This window comes from Centroberyx gerrardi, chromosome 8, assembly GCF_048128805.1.
Source record: "Centroberyx gerrardi isolate f3 chromosome 8, fCenGer3.hap1.cur.20231027, whole genome shotgun sequence".
Lineage (NCBI taxonomy): Eukaryota > Metazoa > Chordata > Actinopteri > Beryciformes > Berycidae > Centroberyx > Centroberyx gerrardi.
In genome coordinates, this window is record NC_136004.1 from 18,179,107 (window position 1) to 18,199,635 (window position 20,529).

The following is a 20,529-nucleotide window of genomic DNA, read 5'->3' on the forward strand; positions in this document are numbered from 1 at the left end:
GCTGGTTACAGTTTCACAACTGCTAAGATATGCTTGCTTTTCTCCGTTTCATATCATTATAAAATTAATACTTTGGCTGCTGTTCAGATTAATTAAAAAAGACATCGCTTTGGGCTCTGGTAACTTGTGTGGGCATTTGTCATTTTTGTCATTTCATAGACTAAATGATTAATCGATTAATCGAAGAAATAGCTGCAGCCCTAATGACCTTGAACCTGTTATAGAGGGATTTGAGCCTGCCATTGATGCTTTCTGTTGGTATGAAAGCTCCAGACACAAAGGTTAAGAAAAAGGATGAGGCTGTGCATTATTGTATTAAGAGGAAATGCATCAGGCTTAAAGCAATATTTCACTGTGGTAGAACATTTTTACTTTTCAGCACACACACCTTCAAAGCAGGTCCAACATCACATGCCCCGGGGATCCACAGTCAACAGCCGCATTCGGGCTTTTCTCCCCTGCTCTTGGTATTGATATTTGCAAACAGCCAAAATTACTTCTTGAAAAGAATCATCTGGGATGTTATATAAAATAATAACTCCTGGATCCACTTCACCTTGGTTCTGCAGAGCATTCATCAACAGCTACCATGTTTTTTTTAGAGGTATACTAAAACTAGAAAACACTTTAAAAGAAGCATCACTTTAAGGATCTCTATTCAGCAAAGGTGGACTGTTTTGTATTAGAGATGCTACGCCTGAGAACATGTTGAAACATGTTGAAACCTCCATGCTGTTACCTTGTGGCCCTGTAAAGCTAAATGGATAGAGCATGGCACTAACACTACCAGGGTTAATGGTTCAATTCCTACTGAGGCCACCCATGCTAAAAATGCATGTGCTGATGGTGTCGTAAGGTGTGATGGATAAAAGCACCGACCAAATGTCATTTTTCATGTTCTGTTAGCATCGTGCCCTTTTCACCAGTTCCCTTTCTCACAAGGCCACATCAGGAAGTCATTGGGGAAGTGCCATTCCTGTTAATCACCTAAAATCTCCAGTTCTTATTCTGCTGCCTTGTATTGCAGACCTGGAAAGTGAATTCAATCCCACGTCCTACAATGATAATCATGAAGAACCTTGCTCTGTGCCCTCTGTCTGATATGAAAATGTTTGCAGCTCTTTGTCTCGAAATGAACTGCTAAGGATTGATTGCATGTGAAGCGCAAATGTGCCGAACTATAAACAACTGGCGAATGTTTTGTGGCAAAAGATTATGAAGCTGAGGCTGAGATGTGTATTTGAGAGGGAATGCAGGACCCCTAGAAGAGCAATACTCTTTAGTTGTGAGCCCTTCGCTTATGGTGGTGAGCTGACCTTATCAGAGAAAACCATACAGATGAGTGTGTGTGTGTGTCTCAGAGAGAGTCTGGCTACACCTGCATTACTGTGAAAGGATTACAAACTCCATTTGCTTGGAGAAAAATCAACGAACACCTCTAAATCTTGAAAACAGGAATATCTTGATGAATGCTTCCACCTTGAGGTCATTCTCAGCAAGAACATCTTGTAGGTTTATGTTTTGTACCGGAGCACAAAGTTCAATAAACCCTCCATTAGGCTACAGCATGGTATCACAGCACTGGGAAATGTGTGGCTGTGACTTTCAGAAATAATTAGACTATAAAACAGTTGTTATTGTCTGGGCATTTGGGGCTTTTAGCTTAGATTCCAGCTAATTTCTAGATCCTTCTTCAAACTTAAGCTGTGTGTGCATTCAGAAGATGAGCTGGTGAGATTGTCAACGCTCACCATCATGTAAGTTTGGGAAAGGCAATCTAGGTCCTCATACCACAGGAGAAGAAAAGAAACCCTCTGACGACAATTGAGTCATCAGAGGTTGAGTCTCTCAATGAGGAAAAATTCCTTTCAAACCCAATCATGCTTCTGCTGCAGCAGTAGCCTTTGTCAGGGTTACAGGGTTACTGCTACTTGAGGAGGGTGTTTTAAACTCTGATATTTCCACTAAGGTAGCCAAGTTGTTGAAGTAGCTGAATTCTTTTCATTCCTTTGGTTCGTTGTAATTCATGCACCTTGGTGGAGCTACAAGGTTGTGATTTTTTTTTCACCCTTTAAATTCAATCATGGTACAATTGCTGCTGATCTCAGTCCACTGTCATGCCAGTTACATGTACAACCTTCTGCAGAAGTCCTTTTGACGGAGAGTCAAAGGACACAGTGAAGAGCTAAAGTCAAGCTTTGGTCGTAAAGGGACATTAAGTACGATTTACACAAAATGACCATAACATACATACAAGGGGTTGATAGGGTGGCTGATCAATACAGCAATGCAGCAGCTAATGGGGATCTAAATAAAAAATCAATCAATACAAATGATTCAAAGCAGCACTTCACCAAGTGCTGAGATTTCTGTCTTTCAAAACTCACTTTCTGGCCTGAACTCTGTACTCTGACCGCCGTCACAAGATGTCTCCTTCTCAAGCCAATCAACAAATGACAAAGCAGGATTATGATTACAGTATTTTGCATTGTGATTACCTCTTCACTAGACTTTTCTGTTGAATGTCTGTTCTAATTAGCTAGCTTACTTTACTACTTTACTCTCTATTGGTAAAATTTGAACATGTTCAAATCAGTCTTGTTTTTAACTTGAATACAAAGCGTTTTTGTCATTATCCAATGGGTTTTGAAGGGGTTTGATAAACTCAAGAGGTCAGAGAAACCATTGAAGACCATGCAATCCTTCAACTGAAGTGAAAACATGAAAATCACCAAAATTGTAGTTACAAGGTTTTCACACACCAGCAGCCAAAAGCGGATATTCTGTGTTTCATACATTATCTCATAGTTATAAGGTGCCAAAATGGTGGTGTTGCATAAACTGAGAATGATTTATTATCTTCATAGTTTATTATGAAATGTTGGAGAATGAAACAAAGAGAGAGGCAGGGGAAGAAACTGGAGAAGAGCTGGTGGCATGGTGGGGACTTGGCATGACACTCAAAACAAGTGCAGATTGGATGAGTGACACTAGTCCTTATGCCATGGTGTAGATACACACAGAGGGGTTGGGCCAAGTTAAAAAATAAAGTCACTCATCCACAGCTCATATATTCCCATCAGGCATTTAGATTTTTTACATCATTGGTGAACCAAACCTACACAGTGATGTTGTATTTTTGTCAGCCTGTCATGATGTGTGATACTTTATTGATCCCTACAAGGAAATTCTGTTGTCACTCAACCCCCCTCCAGGGAGGTCAAAGGTCAGGGTCAGCAACAGATGAGCGCTGCTGGAGCTGGTAGGGATTCAGCGTCTTGCTCAAGGCTGACATCAGCAAGGCGGATGCTTGCCGTTATCCAGTTGAAGGATGGTCTCTCTAACCATGAGGCCATCCTGCTGCCCTGCTGATGTTCACCCTGTTGACTCCTTCATATTTCTCTCTGCTTCATCTCTGCTGTCAGCAGGCAGTAAAATAGTAAGAACTGAATACTTGAATTAACAGGCAAAAGAGAGACTGGTAGAATTGCTCGCTAATTGGTTGTACTGCATACTGTTAAAGCCACATCGATTTTGAGTGATGATGTTCCATTAGCCATATAAGTCTTATTAGGCTTGATAGTCACATGGTGTACTTGGTTAACACAATTAGTAGACAATAGTTGCTGGTTAGGGGTATTTTGAGGCACCACAACTACTCAAATCAGTGAGTTGAACTTATGCAACTGAGAGTCCATTTCAAACAGCAAGGTTGATCTATTCCCTCTCTGTGTGGCAATTCTTGCTCAAATTGCACATATCAAACAGTTCTACTTGAAAGGGTAACAAGGCCAGCATAGTACAGTTCAGTTTGGTTGCTTAGCACCTCATTCCCACTTCCCAGGAGTGAAGCTTTATTGCTTTGAAATCAATGCCATCTTGTGGCTGTAATGCTTCTAAACTGCAAACTGTAGCCACTAGGAAAACAGCACTTTGGGACACAAATAAGACTGCAAAATATAAATATTGCCAAGTTAGATTTAATGGAATGTAAATATACTTTGAACAGGTAACAAGAATTATCTATGTACATCAAAGCACTGTTAGTCAAAACATCCTTCAAAACATGAATTCCATTAAAACACACGGATGGATTAAGACATTACTGGCACTAGTAGTGGTTAAAGCTTATTAGCAACAATGAATGGGTGTTACAAAACACCTGTCTACAGGTGCAACTTACAGATCCAACATGAACCAGAGGTTTGCTTGAAATGGACTGACATGATTGAATGTCAGTGTGTGACAGATGCTAACTGATCATGTTAGCATGGCCTGTTTTTACTGGTGTTCCTTCAGAAACTCTTTCATATAACTGGCCAGGGCTTGAGTGTCTTCCAGGGTTACGGCGTTGTACAGAGATGCACGAATTCCTCCAACTGACCTGCAGGAGGAGACAAACTCTGTTAAGGTTGAGGTCTGACTGTGTAGAGGCACGAGTGGAGCAGGGGCAACAATACAAGAACAATACAAAGCCGCTTTGCATTCAACAACAGAGGTTTGTATGGACAACAGAACCTGCTGAGGAATGCAAACAACATATCTCTGGTATATATTAATGGAAGAGTTACAGGAAGCATGTGGTGGGATTTGACCTCAGTTTGTGTATTCTGAGGTTGTGTGTCAACTCTTACCTGTGTCCTTTCAGGGAGATCATTCCACGTTTGGACGCCCCATCCAAAAACTCCTTTTCCAAGGCTTCATCTCCCTGTTTCTTCCCCACACGAAACGGCACATTCATACGGCTCCGACACGCCATGTCCACTGGACACCTGCACAGACGGACACAGAGCCAAGCAGTTCTAATTTACACTTTCAATTTAATATTCTAATCAGTTTATTCTACTGTTGCTCATGTTACTCATTGTAAGTCACTGTGGATAAGAGCATCAGTAAAATGTATTTAGCCTACAGTAGAACCTGGTTCATTCAAAAAAAAGAAAAACATATGTGGCACAGTTCATGGACCAGTGGGTTGAATTTCACAGAATTTCCAACATTTAATGATGGATTTTGTAACAATCTAAATCAATGGGTCATATTTTGGTCTTGCAAGAGTCAATGCATAGGAGCTTTCTGGATATTATCAAATAATTCATGGGATGACAAAAGGTCACCGACCATTTTCAGTACAGTATTTACAACTTACAGTTTAATGTAATATGTATGTATATATGTATGTAATATGAGTGGACTATGAGGAAATGTCATCACATACATCTTTTTTTTCCCTGATCACTACTGCGCTAAATTATACACAGAACAACACTGGAGAGAATAGATTCTAGTGTTGTGCTATTTTCTGACATTAAGGCAGCCACTGAAATACTTTCAAAATGGCCGTACCTCAGTGTAAAAGTCTGTGAAGAGAGATGATGGCTTAACGATGGAGGACGGTGCTAAGAGCGACCAACCGGCACTGCAAGCTACATTTCAGCTACAAGTATTTAAAAGCCTCGTTCTCAAAGCAGTTTTAACTACAAATTGGAGTCAAATATTTCATTAGTTGAAAGAAACTCCATTCTGTGGATTTGTATCAGCGAGGCTGATTCACATTGTACTGGCCTTCCTTTGAGCTTTGAGCATTCACTAGACTTTCCTAATGAACCTCTATTGCTGAAGCTCTCTGATACTTACACATAGAAACCATTAGAACCATCGACAATGTCATAAATCATGGAGGACTTCTGCTTGTTGAGCGTCTCCATGGCAGCCGTACCTCCATTGTTCTTGATCCACTCCAGAACCAGACCCATGATGTAGATACTGAACAGACACAGGGTGATGAGGGAGATTAAAAATACACACACACACACACACACAGGAAGCAAGTGGTATCACATGTTGCTGTTCTTGGATAATCTCTTAACTACAAAATATATATAAATATATATATACATATATATAAATATTATAATTGTTCTCATGATGATTGTCAAATGCGATTGATGGCCCTTGGGCTATTAAAACTGGTTAAAAATCCAATGTATAATGTCAGAAACTAAGTTTTAACATCCAAGAGTGTGTAAATACTTGAAGCCATGGGGAAGAGAAAACAACAGGACTCAATCTGTAGAAAAAGAGGAGGTTCTGAAATTAAAAAAAATAAAAACAGGGGTGTGTCTGTACCTGAAACAAGGGGGTGTGTTGTACAGGGAGTTGTTGCCGGCCTGCACCTTGTAGTCCAGGATGATGGGACACTCATTCAGGGCGTGGCCTAACAGGTCTTCTCGCACGATGACCACAGTTACCCCGGCACAGCCCACGTTCTTCTGAGCACCAGCGAAAATCAGCCCAAACTACACAATGTGAAAAGATACCGAAAAAAAATGTCATAAATGATTTTAGGTTTTTTTGTGATGAACTATTGATGCTGGAAGGAGAAATTCATATTTTATCTTGCTCCCCTCCACAGAAATTTAAACCTGAAGGTTAATATGACAATCATTCAAACCATCCCATAACAAAAAAAATGTTTAAACACAAAACCACAATCAACTATATGGCAAATAATATACCTTAAATGAATAGTTCATCCAAAAATGTAAATTTTCATATTTGTCATTTCCTACACACCCTTATGTTGAAACACTGGTGAAGTTTGTATGTCAATATAACATATAGCGGGTTTGCTAGCGCTGCTCTGTAGCAGCTTTCTCCAAAACAACTGGAGTGAATGGAAACAGTTTCTTTAGAGTTGCAAAAAATGACCACAAAATTACTCCAAACAGCATAATCCAAGTGTTCTGAAGCCAAAGAAGTGCACTGTGGGTCCAAAAGTCCAATATTCAGTGGGACGATAATGACGAAAATTTAATTTCCGAGTGAACTATTCCTTTAATCGATGTCTTACAAGCCTAATATGCAGGACATCTTTCTCTTGAAGCATAACTCTGGCCATTTTTGACCTGAACCTCTTTCCCTCCATCATACCGATTCGATTCGCTTCACTATAGAGCTGCTTACATGTTGCCTGTGTGTGCGACTCTCCAATACAGTCCTACAGGGCCAATGGACACTCCAAAAATCAACCCCAAAAGCACCCAATGCATGTCTTTGTCAACATATTGATGCTTATTCTGTAATGAGGGGGTTAGGGGTTGATTTTAGGACCGAGAGCTTCACAGGGAAACAGCTGACAAGATGTTGGTCAGAATCGTTCGCTGTGATGGAAAAATGTAAACGGTCTATTCAGCAGCATTCAAACTTCGCCTCACCTTTGACACATCCACAGGCCGGGACAGGAAGTTGGAGGACATGTCGCTGACCAGGATCACCCCGTCTGTTTCCGGGGTGAAGTTGTACTCCACCCCGTGCACCGTCTCGTTGCAGCAGTAGTACACGTAGGAGGCCGAGGGGTTCAGAGTCCAGCTGCTGGGGTCAGGGATCTCTTGGGTGAGACAAAGACAAAACATGGTCAAAAAAACTTGCTTTGCTTTGGAGAGCATATGTAGGTACATCCCACATCTCCCCCCAGTTTTCTCCTCTATTGTTTTCAGATCTAGTCTTCTTAAATAAACCAAACCCAAAGAGCGGACCAAGAGGCAGGAAAACTCACATTGTCCTCTTACTTGATCCTTTCCTTAGTACACCGTTTTCACAGCCAGACTGGCAAATCTGGCTAAATCCAGATAGGCTGGCTGACCTTTTGCCTGCAGGACCAGGTGTTTTAAATAAAATATAAAAAAAGTAGGTCTTTGCCTGTAACTGCACCCATTGTTCGCTCTTTTATTTGTTGCTTATAGGCTTTTGTTTCATGAAAGATTGTTAGTGCACCTTCTAATGTCTAGCTCATTTATTAAATAAAACATTTCAATTTGTGTTCCCAGTCTGGTCCTTTTGTTCTAGTACAGCTCTCATAAGGTCACGCTCAATTTTCTATTTACATTGTAATCTTTCTTTTTCTCAATGAGCTCTATACTGGTAGAATATCAGAGACAAACTCAAAGCTTGTTTCTGGTGATGGGAGAAAGTAGGGAATGTTCATTAATACAGACTAGCCTGTCCTCGGGGACACAGTAGAAGAAACATATGCGAAGTCTTGAGTTTTGTATTATATTTTCTAAAAATTTTTTACCTTGAATTTCATATAAGGATTTGTTTACTGACCACCAACTATGCTGCATTATTCTAAAAAGAAAAAAACACACAGTAAAAGCTCCTCACAGCAGGAGGAACAGGAAAGCATTGAAAGCATGGTCCAAAATCAGACACAACCATGTGGAAAGATTACCTGCATGCCAGAGTCTTTTATTGCTAGTCGGCCCTATTGTTTATTACGCAACAGCCTAGAATAGACCATCAAATTTTGTGTAGGGATAGCCTTCATGCACTGCGAATGACAATGACCAACTCATAAGAGCCAAAATGAGCCCACGCTGCAGTGAAAGCAATTCCATTCAACATTCAAAGAAAGGAATTAAAATGCAAAATTAGAAAACCTTCACGCCATTGGCCAGAAATGGCTGGATTTACAAAACCTCCTGTCGGGGACTGAAACTTGTCACTGTTACATGCTTGAACATGGATAAAGGCTGGTAAATGACAGTTTTTATGGTTTCTTTGTTTTTTGTTTTTTGAAGCAATTTTCAGTCTCTGCTAATGTTCGAGTCCAGTGGTTTCTGGACTGGGTTCCTTGAGAGTTACAGGGGGTCGTCAGCAAAACAATAAAGTTCAATTTCACGGTTGTTTCATTAATTATATGTCAGCACAAAGACAGAATGTATAATAATGACTATTCTGAATGCAGGTTAACCCCCCCCCCACACACACACACACACACACACACACACACACAGTATAGACAGACAACAAGCATCTTAGATGGGTATACAGAGACAGACTCCCATGCCCTGCCCCTCACAATGTGAACAAATGGAGAATAAGTATTTCAAGAGATCTAGCCTATTTTTGTATAAAATCTTAACAATGAATTTGGCATTTATATATAGGGTGATAAATTTGAATTTGAAACTCAACATTTGGATGAATTATTCTGTATCCCATCATCCCCAGAGTCGGGGGTAAAACAGATGGTACAACGCTGCCTTCAAGTGCTCCTCATAAGCTCCTACTTCTGAGTTTGGCAGCTGTAAATACGATGTGTCACGCATTCAAGATTCAAAAATGCATACAGGCAGTTTTGATTAAATTATTAGCCAAAAGTTGCTGTATGCATGACAACTAAAAGTTAACCAAAAAGTTGAAATATAAAACATACAGCAACACTAATTTAATGCGTTGAATGCCAAACAAAAACATAATCCATCACTTTTACCATCAGTTGTTGACAAAGTTTCCACGCTACACGTCACATCTCTGCAACTCGGTTCTCAAAGAAGATCCCAACTTTCCTGGATGCATTTACCGCTTTGTTGGGTCGTTCATGTGTGCTCAACTCATAATTAAGATATTTCCAACAGCACTTGAAGGCAGCATGACAGCTGTCCCTTATCATATTGATTTTTACTATTATACTGTTTTTCCCATATATTCTTCTTCTCCTTTTATCTTGTGGTGCCTTCTTGTTTTACTTGTATTGCACTTGTGCTATATAAATAAACTTTATTATTATTATTATTATTACAATAGAAATCCAAGTGGCAACATTAATCTGCTGCACACTAATGTTTGCATGGCACTGATGTGAGTTGTAGTGCTACCAAAAAAATGAATCAATCTGGAATTTGGTTGTATAGCATAGAATCGACTACATGAACATAAAAAATGACAACTAGAGCTACAAGGTTTTCACATGGCAGCAGTGATTATCTTCTTCTGAATGTGGAGGAAGTCTATAAGGTGCATGTGGTTGGCACTTTGTTTCAAATAGAGACTCAACGAGAGTCATTAGCTACATTAGGTTTTAACAGAACATCCTATCTCCCATTAGCACTAGTAGCCACTAGTTTGTCTGTGTTGCCATTGACCTACTTTCACAGTTAGTTTTGCAAAGTGCATTCTTGCATGAATAGCAGCCTGTTGCATAAAAAAAAAAAAAAAATAAATAAATAAATAAATCACAAAAGCATGTTTAACAGTAAATTTTAGTGGCTGGCATTCACACACATGGAATGCAATCCTTTCCACACACTGACACACACAAACAGACAGACAGACTTACTGGTGTAACTATCCAGCTTGGGGTGGACAACGTTAATTTTGCCATATTTCTCTGCCTCTTGTGCAGCTTTTGAAGACCATGTGCCAGTCACGATGTAATCAGCACACTTGTCCTCCTTCAGGCCAATCAGGTTGAGAGGAACAGCGCTGAACTGTCCAGATCCGCCCCCCTGCAGAAACATCACCTTATAGTTGTCTGGGATATTTCTGCATAGACAAAGGTCATTGTGGTTAGATATAATGTAAAGGCCTCACTGTGTGCAGCATAATGCCCATAGAGTGAGCCCACATGTTGAAGTCACATACAGAACTAAATGATTCATACTGAGCACAGATACACTTTGCCTTGTATCAGTATGAATACTAAAAATATCCACAGTATTCTGGCATTTGCTACATTCATGTGGGTGAAATGTTTGCCTACTATCAGTTTCACACTCAGTGTATTAAAAAACAAGCGCGAATTTGCAATAGCTGCGACCACGTACGCGCATGCATACACGCGTGGGGACATTTTTGTGGACCAACCAAGCGACCGACCGACCGACCGACCGACAGAGCGAGCTATAGAGCTGCTGGTCGCAGCTAAAAAATAAAGTTCTGCAAATACTATCAATGCATGCTGTGTGCTTATCGTTTCTCCTGAATCAACATTTCCAATACAAGCTAAATACAAATTTGGGCATAAAACCAAGACTTGGCAACACTTTTAAACAGTAGAATAAAAACATACTGTAAAAACATGGTATCTGCTCCTGTAGGAGTATCTCACATTTCACCACAATCATCTGGTTCTACCAGTTTGCACGGCGCCAATCTTGCCTTAATTACTAGATCATTGTCCTTTTCAACTCGGCTCAACTGTGAGTCAGCTCTGTTCCCTTACGTGTAAGCTCAACAATGTTGTTCAGTTTGATGCACATTAAAAGCACGATGTGTATTCCTGCAAAAAATACAAAAGGTTGACATGCAGGTGCTTGAAGGACTGGAAGTGGAAAAGTCAAACAGATGCTTTCTAAATGCACAAACTCTTTGCAAGCTTGCAAGATTATCAGTTTCTTTATCATACTAATGGAAGCATAGCAAGGCTAGTCAAGTCTTCCAGGTGTTTCTAGGGTCGACCATGTGGAGAAACACACCTACTAGACTGACAAACACCATGTCAGAGCTGCCCGTGTGCCAAGCTGTTTGTGCATTCAACATTGCAACACTGCTGCCTGCGTTGGCGCCTTGCTGAATGCACTCAGCAGTCTGGCATGTAGGAACAAGTGCTACAGAGTTGAGTCAAAAGTACCCGGCAAATTGAATGTGTCTTCGCCACAGTGTTTGTCAGATGAAGTACTCACAGCAACTCTCGCAGGAGATTCTCTGTCGTGTTCAGAATCTTGCTGAAGTCTGACGATCGGTGACTCATCTCTGGTTTGAACAGAATGAATCATGTTTGAATTTAATCACACAGACAGCAAGGCATTTACTCACTTTTTAGCCAATTTCATTCACATCGGTGTCATTTAATGTTGACACACTTATCCAGAGCAACTTCCACTGAGTGAGGAAATAGGGATCCGCTATGAGGGCAGCAGTTTCACACTGTTGATAGGCTTCTTCACATTGTATAGATCAGTTTTCATGAATCAGCGCAACATCTCTTTAACTTTAATCCAATTTTCTCAACCCATAGAGGAGTATGGATTCCTTCAGTTGAAGTGAAAACATGAATATCACCAAAACTGGCATTATGAGGTTTTCACATGATAACACACAATCCACAGAGTCACTAGACACATAATGTGTGTGAAGATATGAGCTACGAATTCAACGTTGTTCCTTTTTAGTGAATTGCAACTTTGCAAATGCAACTTTAAAGTTCACAACACACTGTATGTAGTGAAACGACACATCTAGGTGGATCTGCAGGTGGGTCATTTCACAAGATTCCTTTTTATGTATTGAATATGAAGGGTGCATGCAACCTCAATTCTTCTATTATAGTTATACTCACCAAGAACACTAATACCAATGCCGCTGTAGTTGATGAGCTCCTTCTGTGCTTGAAGCAGCACCTGCAATAGATGACATGTCACGAATGAAATGCATCTCTTTAAGGCAACAAAAATCTGACATTATGAGATTTGAAAGGATTTTTTCAGGGGGTTAAAAGATATGAGCTGTAGCTAGAGGCCAGATGCTGTAAAAGAAATCAGTAAAATCAATTCTAAAACTAACAGGCAAACAGATTAGAGCAGCGACTGGGTTTAGTCTTTGTCAATAACCCAAGTTGGTACAGATAAGTCTAAAAATCTAAGATACAGGCTGCATGTGTGTTCATAGAGGACCGACAGACAGACTAAGCCAATAACAAGGACCTCAGTTTTGGTTGAATTTAGCTGAAGGAAGTTTTGGGACATCCAGCTGGACAGTCATGTCAAAGCCCAGTGCAAAACCTACTGGGAGTGCTTGAATTAACTGAGCAATACAGCTAAATATTGTCAGCATAGCAGTGAAAATGGGTTGTATGCCAGCAAATAGGTAATATTACAGAGGGGTAACATAAACATAGTATCTGGCCAAGAATTGAGTCTGGAGGCATACATTAATCAATCAAGAAAGCAGAGTAAGCCTACTTTAAAGAGACAATCTAACTTTTAACTTAATGTATTAACATTCACATTTGTACAAAGTATGATATATGACAGCTGTGAATATTTTATGTTCTGACAAGCACTTAGGCAGGAGGTTTTTCTGCCATCTAGAGGTTGCAGCTACTGCGAAGCACAAAAGGAGTAATTTCCACATGAATGAAAGGCTGATGCAACTCAACTCGCTGTTTGAGCCAGTCGGTTTGCCTACAAACGCCAAGTGAACAGCAGTAAAGCGAAGGCCAGTCATTTTCGCTGACACCTGCATGTCACTTTGTTTCCCCATGAGGAAAATCGGAGAAGCGGATTCAAAGTGAACAAAACATGCAAATGCTGTTTTGCGAATATATTTGCATGTCACTTTCATCAACCACGGGGAAATAAAAAAGACTCGAAATGAGCCATAACCATCTCAGTCTGTTTCACAAGGATGCATCAGCAAAAACATGGCTTTCATCACTGAAAATCTCAAAGCATTGCATTGAGAAAAGTGAAATTTCCCCTTGCAATGACACACTTTCAACTTGTCTTTTACGGTGCTTCTTGGCGCATTACACAACCAACATGCGGATCTGATCTGAGCTTACGGATTGCGGGAGTTTCGCAGGTCCAGCGCCGAAGTTGATGGTTTGTTTCTGCTCCATGATGCGAAATGGTTTCTGGTGTTAGATGAGTAGCTGTTGCCTCCGTTGAATTCAGTGATGCGAAAGAGCTGATTTTCTCCTCTAGCTTTTGCTTTTTTCCACACTCCTGCTCCTATCCTCGGCGTGGAATAGTGGATGCAATCGCTCGGCGTAAAATGTTGCCTTCAAGTTCTCCTCGTAAACTCGTACTTCCGGGCGTTACAGTTCTTGATATCATCGTTTATCATCTTTCAGTAGAAAAATATTGTGACGAAATAACGACATCGAGTTATTGTGATGCACAATTCTCAAATACTAGTTTAATTTGTTGTCTACATTAATAATAAAAGCATATACTTATTAAAATATCTCACGAACTGAGATCTGAAACAAATTAGGGAATTTTATTTGAAAATTACAGTTTTATCATACTTTACATTACCATGCAGTTCAACAAGATGAATATCAATTTGATAATTTAACGTGATTTTTGCACGTTAGCAGATATCATTACATATTGATAATAAAAGAAATTCTTATGATTAGTATGATATTGATTTTGTCGATGTCACCCATCTCTAAATGGACGAAATGTACAAAAGTGCTTTTTTTGGTGGCTGTTGTTTTATTTTTCCAGATCAAGCAGCACAGAATGAAGAGGATCAGACATGTAATTAATGTTTAATTTATTAAAAAACAACAAAACAAGTTACATACACCAATAATTATTGACAAAGAATGCCAAACAATGACATATAATAATAATAAAATACATAATTTAAGGAAACGGTCTCATCTCGCCAATTAGGTAAGGGTATCCCCTTTCATTCGTATTTACCACTTGGTTGGGTCGTTTATGTCCGCTCTATAGAAATTCCAATGTTCCCAGCAACACTTGAAGGCAGCATGAGGACCCCAAAGCGCAGCCAGCCATCCCATTGGCCGATGTCACATTTCCAGACGGTCTGTTTTGTTATCATTGGAGGATATTGATTTAGAGGGGACAGGATCTGATTGGCCTTGCTGTCACGCCACAAATATGTGATGCTAGTGCACGCGCGCACCCACAGACACGCACGAGACAGAAACAGAGAAAAGACTGAGAAAAATCCACTACAGTTATTGTACTGTTATGTAGCCTTCTTTCTCTCTCTCTCTCTTTCTCTCTCTCTCTCCCTCTCTCTCTCTCTCTCTCTCTCACACACACACACACACACACACACACACACACACACACACCAAGACTGAGAAAAGTCCACTAGTTGTGTTTTGTAGTTATTGTAGGCTACTGTATTGTATGTTAGACCCTTTACTTCATAATTTGTGCTTATTATTCACTGCAAACCTTTTCACAGGAAAATACTATTCAGTGACAATCAACTAGGTAGGTGGACTAACACACAATATTATGGCAAAAAAAAAACACCTGAAAGATTCAGATTCACAGTAAGTCTTTCACAATCATGAACATTATACTGACATTGTTAAACTTAATTGTTAAGAATGTTGTATGTATAGCATAGCATGAAACATTGTACGAAAACCTAATTTTATATGCTACCTTTCATTTTTAAGCCTACATGAAACAGCATCCCTACTGTAAGTACAAGCATGTGAAATAAAATGCAGCTTGTAATGATCTTGTAGCCAAATAAGTCAGTTGATTTAAATGACTGAGCTGTGCAGATTTGCTGGCGAAATGTGACCTGTTCAAAACTTCTTCTACATGTTCCTAATTAGTTTGCTTGTTTTTAGTCTCTCTACTGTACAAATTACCATCATCACTTTTAATTCCATGTAGGTCCTGTATGGTTGTTCCTTCTGCAAGGCACCAAAAGATGCTGTTGCAGCTAATGCTGAATTTGCTTGATGTGAGGGGTGAGGTGAGGTGAGGTGACATGGGAAACCCATATTCTGTTACTATAGCAACTAAGTAAACTATAGCCACAGACTGTATGAAGGAAAAGCGTCACCTAGTGGCTCCAACAAGAAATAACCAGACTACAGCCCACCTGTCCTTCAAACATGTTGGGGGGGGGGGGGGGAGGAGGAAAGAGTAAACAAGTGGAGGAGGAGAGAAGAGGAAGAAACAATGCACTTTTGAAAAAAATCACAAAACTAACTGAGCAACTGCCTTATAAGGGAAGATATTAATTAATATTGTAGTCTAGGCAACAACAACACAAATTGCATCCTTTTTCAGGAAAACTCCATAGCATCGCTTTAAGGTGGAATAAAACGGAGTGCTTTCGCTTCTTGCACCAAATTCTTACTGTAACACTTTTAAAAGATTCATTACCTTCAACAGGGCAATAGTTAACATGTTGCCCTCTGCTAATGATGCAGTCACTCCTTGGGACAGCCAGTAATAATTACAATCAAGAAGTATTACCCCACACACTATTTTCTTTGTAAAATATAGCCGTTTTAGTATTCACACCTCCTTGAGTAATTGTGAAGAAGAGCTCAACCTCTTGACATTCAGTAAAATCTATGGGGCAAAATTGATTGCAGATCAGCATTGCTACCATAGAAAAATGTGATCAAGATAATTGTATTTTCAGCAGCTCATGCAGGTCACGAGAGGCAAAATCACATGGCAGGCATTACTCCTCTACACACTGTCTGTCTGTGTGTGTGTGTGTGTGTGTGTGTGTGTGTGTGTATGTGTGTGTGTGTGTGTGTGTTTTAACCTGTCACTTACTGGTGTTCTTAGTGCTTTCTGTATTCAGCTCACATTGTGCCAGGATAGTTTCTATTTATGACTCTGTGTGTGTGTGTGTGTGTGTGTGTGTGTGTGTGTGTGTGTGTGTGTGTACATCTACAATAGTGAGTAGACTGCTCTCATCTCCAGAACAACTATAAATAAACAATGAGTGTACGGTGTCCGAATGCCCAGCGTGGCCTTTAGGGTCCAGATGAAAGAAAGTGCATCTCTGTATCTCCTTTGGGTGCCTGGCATTCCCTCTCTCCCTCCTCCTCTGCGTCTCTGTTCCCCACCCGGCCTCTGGCCCGGGCGCGCCACACAAACATGGCAGGGAAGGCGTGTTTGAAGGCCTTTCTGAAGTTGTTGCCCATGAAGGCATAAACCAGCGGGTTGACAGAGGAGTTGGAGTAAGACATGCAGTGACCCCAGATCTTCAGCTGTGGACGCAAAATCCAGACAGATTTAGACGAAAAGCATTGATCCATGTCGCCAATCTAGGTCACCACAGCCGTGTTATTCAGTATCACTGGAAAAGCAAAACTAACGTTTGATCCACACCTCATCTGGAGGGAGCATGATAAATGTGAGCATTTGAGAATTTACCCAGGCTACTTCATTTTAAGTAATCTCTTTTTTTTTTTTTTTTACTTCAATAGGCTATAGGAGTATTTCCTCTTTATTCATTTAGCGGTAATGGGTCATCTCAGCAAAAGAAAATGTGAAACAAAATTGAATATTGCCATTTCCCTCAAAAACACAAACATGTCATGCATGGAATTTGTGCTTTTATCGTAATTATCTATTTAAATGAGAACAGTTTTTGGGTTACAACTAATATAAATATATATGGGGAACACTGGGGTAAAGACAGTGATGGCATCACCTACCAAGGCAAACTGAGATTCATTCAATCATGAAAATATGAAAATGGAATAAGATCACAACAAGACATCCAGTCACCTTATAGAGAACGTAACTGCGGAGGCCGAAGGCTTGCAGGAGGATGCAGACCTGGATGGGGCCCCAGCAGACGAGGAACAGGGCCACCATCACCACCACCATGCGGGAGACCCGCGCCCGCACTGCTGCTGCCCGCTCTGACTGAGCCTGCAGCTGGAGGGGGAAGAAATGTGGTGAGGCTGAGGGGAGATGTGACACTGACAGAGAAGAAGACTTGGTAATGATCAAGAGCTGTTCACTGTGGAGTTACTTTTGAGTCTTTATTTTGAAAGTGGAAAAAAAGGTTTGTAAGAAAAAAAAAGGTTTAGAAGCGGGGAAAAAAAAGTTTGAAAAGTGAATAAAAGTTTCCAGTTTTGGATTCTTTTCCTTTCACTTACAATTAGTATCTCTTCTTCATTCATTCACATCTCTTTTTTCATTCACTCAAATCTTTTTGGTGTGGGTAAAGTGTAGAAGAGAGCAGCGTAGTGAGGGAGATTATGACAGGTGAGTAACCGGTCAATCACATCTGTTTCCACTGATCAACATGGTTGAATGTATAGCTGAGCCATGACAGCAATGTTATTATGCAGTATGCAATATTGACTGGGCCAATACACTCTTGATTATCTTAATATGACGATAGCTTGTAAAATGAGATTTGTGAAAAGAGATTTGATTGAATGAAAAGGATATTTGAATGAAAATGAATAGAAAAAAAAATATTTTAATTAATAAAATAAATAAATGAATAAATAAAAAAGAACAATGTAAGTGAAGGAAGGAAGGAATCCAAAACTGATTTTTTTTTTCCACTTTTTTTGCTTTCAAAACATTTTTTTCTACTTCCAAACCTTTTTTTCGCTTTCAGATTTTTTCTCACTTTCAAAATAAACATACAAAAGTAACTTGACAGTTCTGTGTTTCTCTCACTTGGTAGGTGCTGTCAGTGGGCTGCACGCTGGGCTGGCCCATACGCTTGAGCATGAAGGCGTAGCAGGCGGTGATGGTGAGCAGGGGCAGGAGGTAGACGGCCAGGAAGCTGTAGATGATGAAGACTTTCTGGAGATGAGCAGATGGGAAGACCTCGCTGCAGTACGTCTGCGGGCCAAACCAGTAGCCGGCCTCCAGGCGCTGGTACAGAGCCACAGGAATGGACAGAAGCAAGGAGCCTAGAGACGACAGGGGGTGTTTTTACCAATGGAATCAATTGCTGCCATAGGAGTGCGCTTTGGTCATGTTTCAAAGTGAAAGTTGCAGGTTACTGACTGCGTGTGGAGCGGCTTAAAGACCACATGAAGTGAAAACTGACTTTTTTGAGTTGTGAAGGGATGTTCCTAACAATAAGTGTTCTCCAAGGAGATGATACAGGCAAAACAAAATCTAAAAATAACAAGTTTGCACCTCAAACAGTGTTTTTCATCATTCTTCCTGTAAACATTGAGTAGAAAGTAACTCAACTGGCTAATTTCCAAAGTAACATGTAGACAATATTCTGTTGGGTCATCATCTTTACCACAGATTAGCAGATTGGCATTCTCTTGAGCTGCTGTATAACTATATTTCTTTTCATCACATGCTGGTGATGGTCATTGAAAGCTGTCGCATTAGTTATTGTAATATCTCATTACCATTGTCTCATTGCCACTGTGTGTGTAAGGCTGTGGGTGTGTGTGTGTGTGTGTGTGTGTGTGTGTGTGTGTGCGGTACCTATCCAGATAGATATGGAGATGGCCAGGGCCATGCGAGGGGTACGGTGGCGGAGTGACTGCAGGGGGTAGACCGTCACATAGCACCGGTCCACACTCATGGCTGACAGAGTGATACAAGTTGCCTGGGCAGTCACCTGGAACACACACACACACACACACACACTCAGATGACTGTCTGACAAAGATGGGCTAATGTGTTTCTTATGCAAACTACGATACTACTGTCACTAGAAGCATTTCCAGGCCTATGCAAAGAGTTGATGTGTGTGTGTGTGTGTGTGTGCGGACATGCAAGCCGTATCATCTCACTTGCTGAAGGTAGTTCACCAGTCGGCACATAAAGTCTCCAAAGACCCAGCTGGGCAGAGGGTAGAGCGTGGCTGTGAAGGGCACACAGCACACCAGAAACAGGATATCGGTAGTAGCCAGGTTTACTGCGAGAGAACAGATGCCTAGAGTAGTTCCTAAACAGAGAAACACACTGCAATTCCACATGCACCACAGCAGTACTATTATTACAGTATTTATATTTACTTTTCACTAGACGTTTCTGTTGAATCTCTGCTTTATTTAGCTAGCTTACTCATCTCTATTGTGAAAATGTGACTTTATTGTTTGTGCTGAACTTTACGTGTCTATGTTGCCACAGAAATGAGAAATGTTACCTATGTAAAAGTTGGTGACGGTCTTCATCTGCTGGTGCTTGGTGACCACATGGATGACCAGCGAGTTCCCCACCAGGCCGACCAGCATGATGAGGCCGAAGAAGGTGGGCACCAGCCAGGCATCGACCAGCACCGGAGGCCCCTGGCCCTCCAGAGCCGCTGACTGGTTGCAGACAGACCCACAGTCTGGAAGGTGATTGGCTGTCGAGTCCGCTGTCATCGTGACAAATCAGGGTCACCTTGTCTAATCCTGCAGCATATGGAATGTTTCTGTAACACAGATTTTAATTATGTAACACCTCAGCCAATGTTAATACAGTATGTGCAGAAAATGCTATGCATGTACTCTATCTATCTATCTATCTATCTATCTATCTGTAATGACAATTCCTAATAAGAGAAATAATAATTAAGAATTTCAACAAAATAAATCATGAATCAGTCTATGATATCAATGCACATTATTCTTTTTAAGATATTTTTTTGCATTTTAGCCTTAATGCACATTATTCTTGAAATGATTATTCAACTTAATTTGGCTTTGGCTTTGATCAAAAACACATTGCTTTACTAGCTTGAGCAAGCCAAAAAGACAGGAAACAAAGTAAATTGTCAAAGCTTTCTGTGTTTTCTTTTAATTTGCCCTCATCAAAGATAATAAGCTTCAGTCACCTGTTTTTGGCCCTGCAGTGTTCTTCTCTCCGCTCTTTACACAAATGTTTAGTCCCGTGTTGGTCAGTGGTCCGGCCAGACTGCTGCTCTGTCTCTGCTGCTCTGAGATGAAAGCTGTTATAGACCATCGCAGCTCGAGGAGGGAGGGGGGAATATGGAAAATACAAAAGTGGTTTCTGGCATTTACTGTGAGTGTGTGTGTGTGTGTGTGTGTGTGTGTGTTTGAGAGAGAGAGAGAGAGAGAGGAGACTTTAGATACACTCCCCATCATCTGCTGTAATTTACCAGGACTCAGTGCCCTGTATGAAATAACTGCAGTTGGCTTGACCCTAACTCCCCGGCAGACTGGGAAGAGAGAGGGGCTGAAGTGCGTCTCAGTGGGAAACATGGAGGATGATGAGGGTCATGGTGACAGTACAGCGTGGTCTCCCTCCACTTCCAGCGGTAGCA

At 40.7% G+C, this 20,529-nt stretch overlaps 2 protein-coding genes across 2 annotated transcripts; both read right to left on the reverse strand.

Moving 5' to 3' along the window:
• Positions 1–3,972: 3,972 nt before the first annotated feature.
• psat1 (phosphoserine aminotransferase 1) lies at positions 3,973–13,566 on the reverse strand. Its single transcript, XM_071920911.2, has 9 exons — positions 13,349–13,566; positions 12,125–12,185; positions 11,469–11,538; positions 10,124–10,329; positions 7,218–7,390; positions 6,130–6,299; positions 5,638–5,766; positions 4,635–4,772; positions 3,973–4,384 (listed from the first exon to the last, which is right to left on the reverse strand). Exons 1-9 carry the CDS (start codon positions 13,403–13,405, stop codon positions 4,282–4,284), a joined length of 1,107 nt encoding a protein of 368 aa, XP_071777012.1. The 5' UTR covers positions 13,406–13,566; the 3' UTR covers positions 3,973–4,281.
• Positions 13,567–16,291: 2,725 nt separating this feature from the next.
• Positions 16,292–19,627, reverse strand: kiss1rb (KISS1 receptor b). The gene is made up of 6 exons (XM_071920865.2): positions 19,408–19,627; positions 19,052–19,176; positions 18,741–18,876; positions 17,964–18,202; positions 17,052–17,204; positions 16,292–16,528 (listed from the first exon to the last, which is right to left on the reverse strand). The coding sequence occupies exons 1-6, from the start codon at positions 19,625–19,627 to the stop codon at positions 16,292–16,294; spliced, it is 1,110 nt and encodes a 369-aa protein (XP_071776966.1).
• Positions 19,628–20,529: the final 902 nt, after the last annotated feature.

What these genes read in the sequence shown, in the direction of transcription:
- psat1 (XM_071920911.2), bottom strand. Translation starts at nt 13,405, where the DNA reads ATGGAGCAGAAACAAACCATCAACTTCGGCGCTGGACCTGCGAAACTC. An exon ending in GGTTCTAATGGTTTCTATGT is followed by an intron (nt 4,773 to 5,637) that starts GTAAGTATCAGA and finishes CCGTCTGTGCAG; the next exon opens with GTGTCCAGTGGACATGGCGT. An exon ending in ATCTCCCTGAAAGGACACAG is followed by an intron (nt 4,385 to 4,634) that starts GTAAGAGTTGAC and finishes CTCCTCCTGCAG; the next exon opens with GTCAGTTGGAGGAATTCGTG.
- kiss1rb (XM_071920865.2), bottom strand. Translation starts at nt 19,627, where the DNA reads ATGACAGCGGACTCGACAGCCAATCACCTTCCAGACTGTGGGTCTGTC. An exon ending in CGTCACCAACTTTTACATAG is followed by an intron (nt 19,177 to 19,407) that starts GTAACATTTCTC and finishes GTTCTCTCGCAG; the next exon opens with TAAACCTGGCTACTACCGAT. An exon ending in GCAGTTACGTTCTCTATAAG is followed by an intron (nt 16,529 to 17,051) that starts GTGACTGGATGT and finishes TTGCGTCCACAG; the next exon opens with CTGAAGATCTGGGGTCACTG.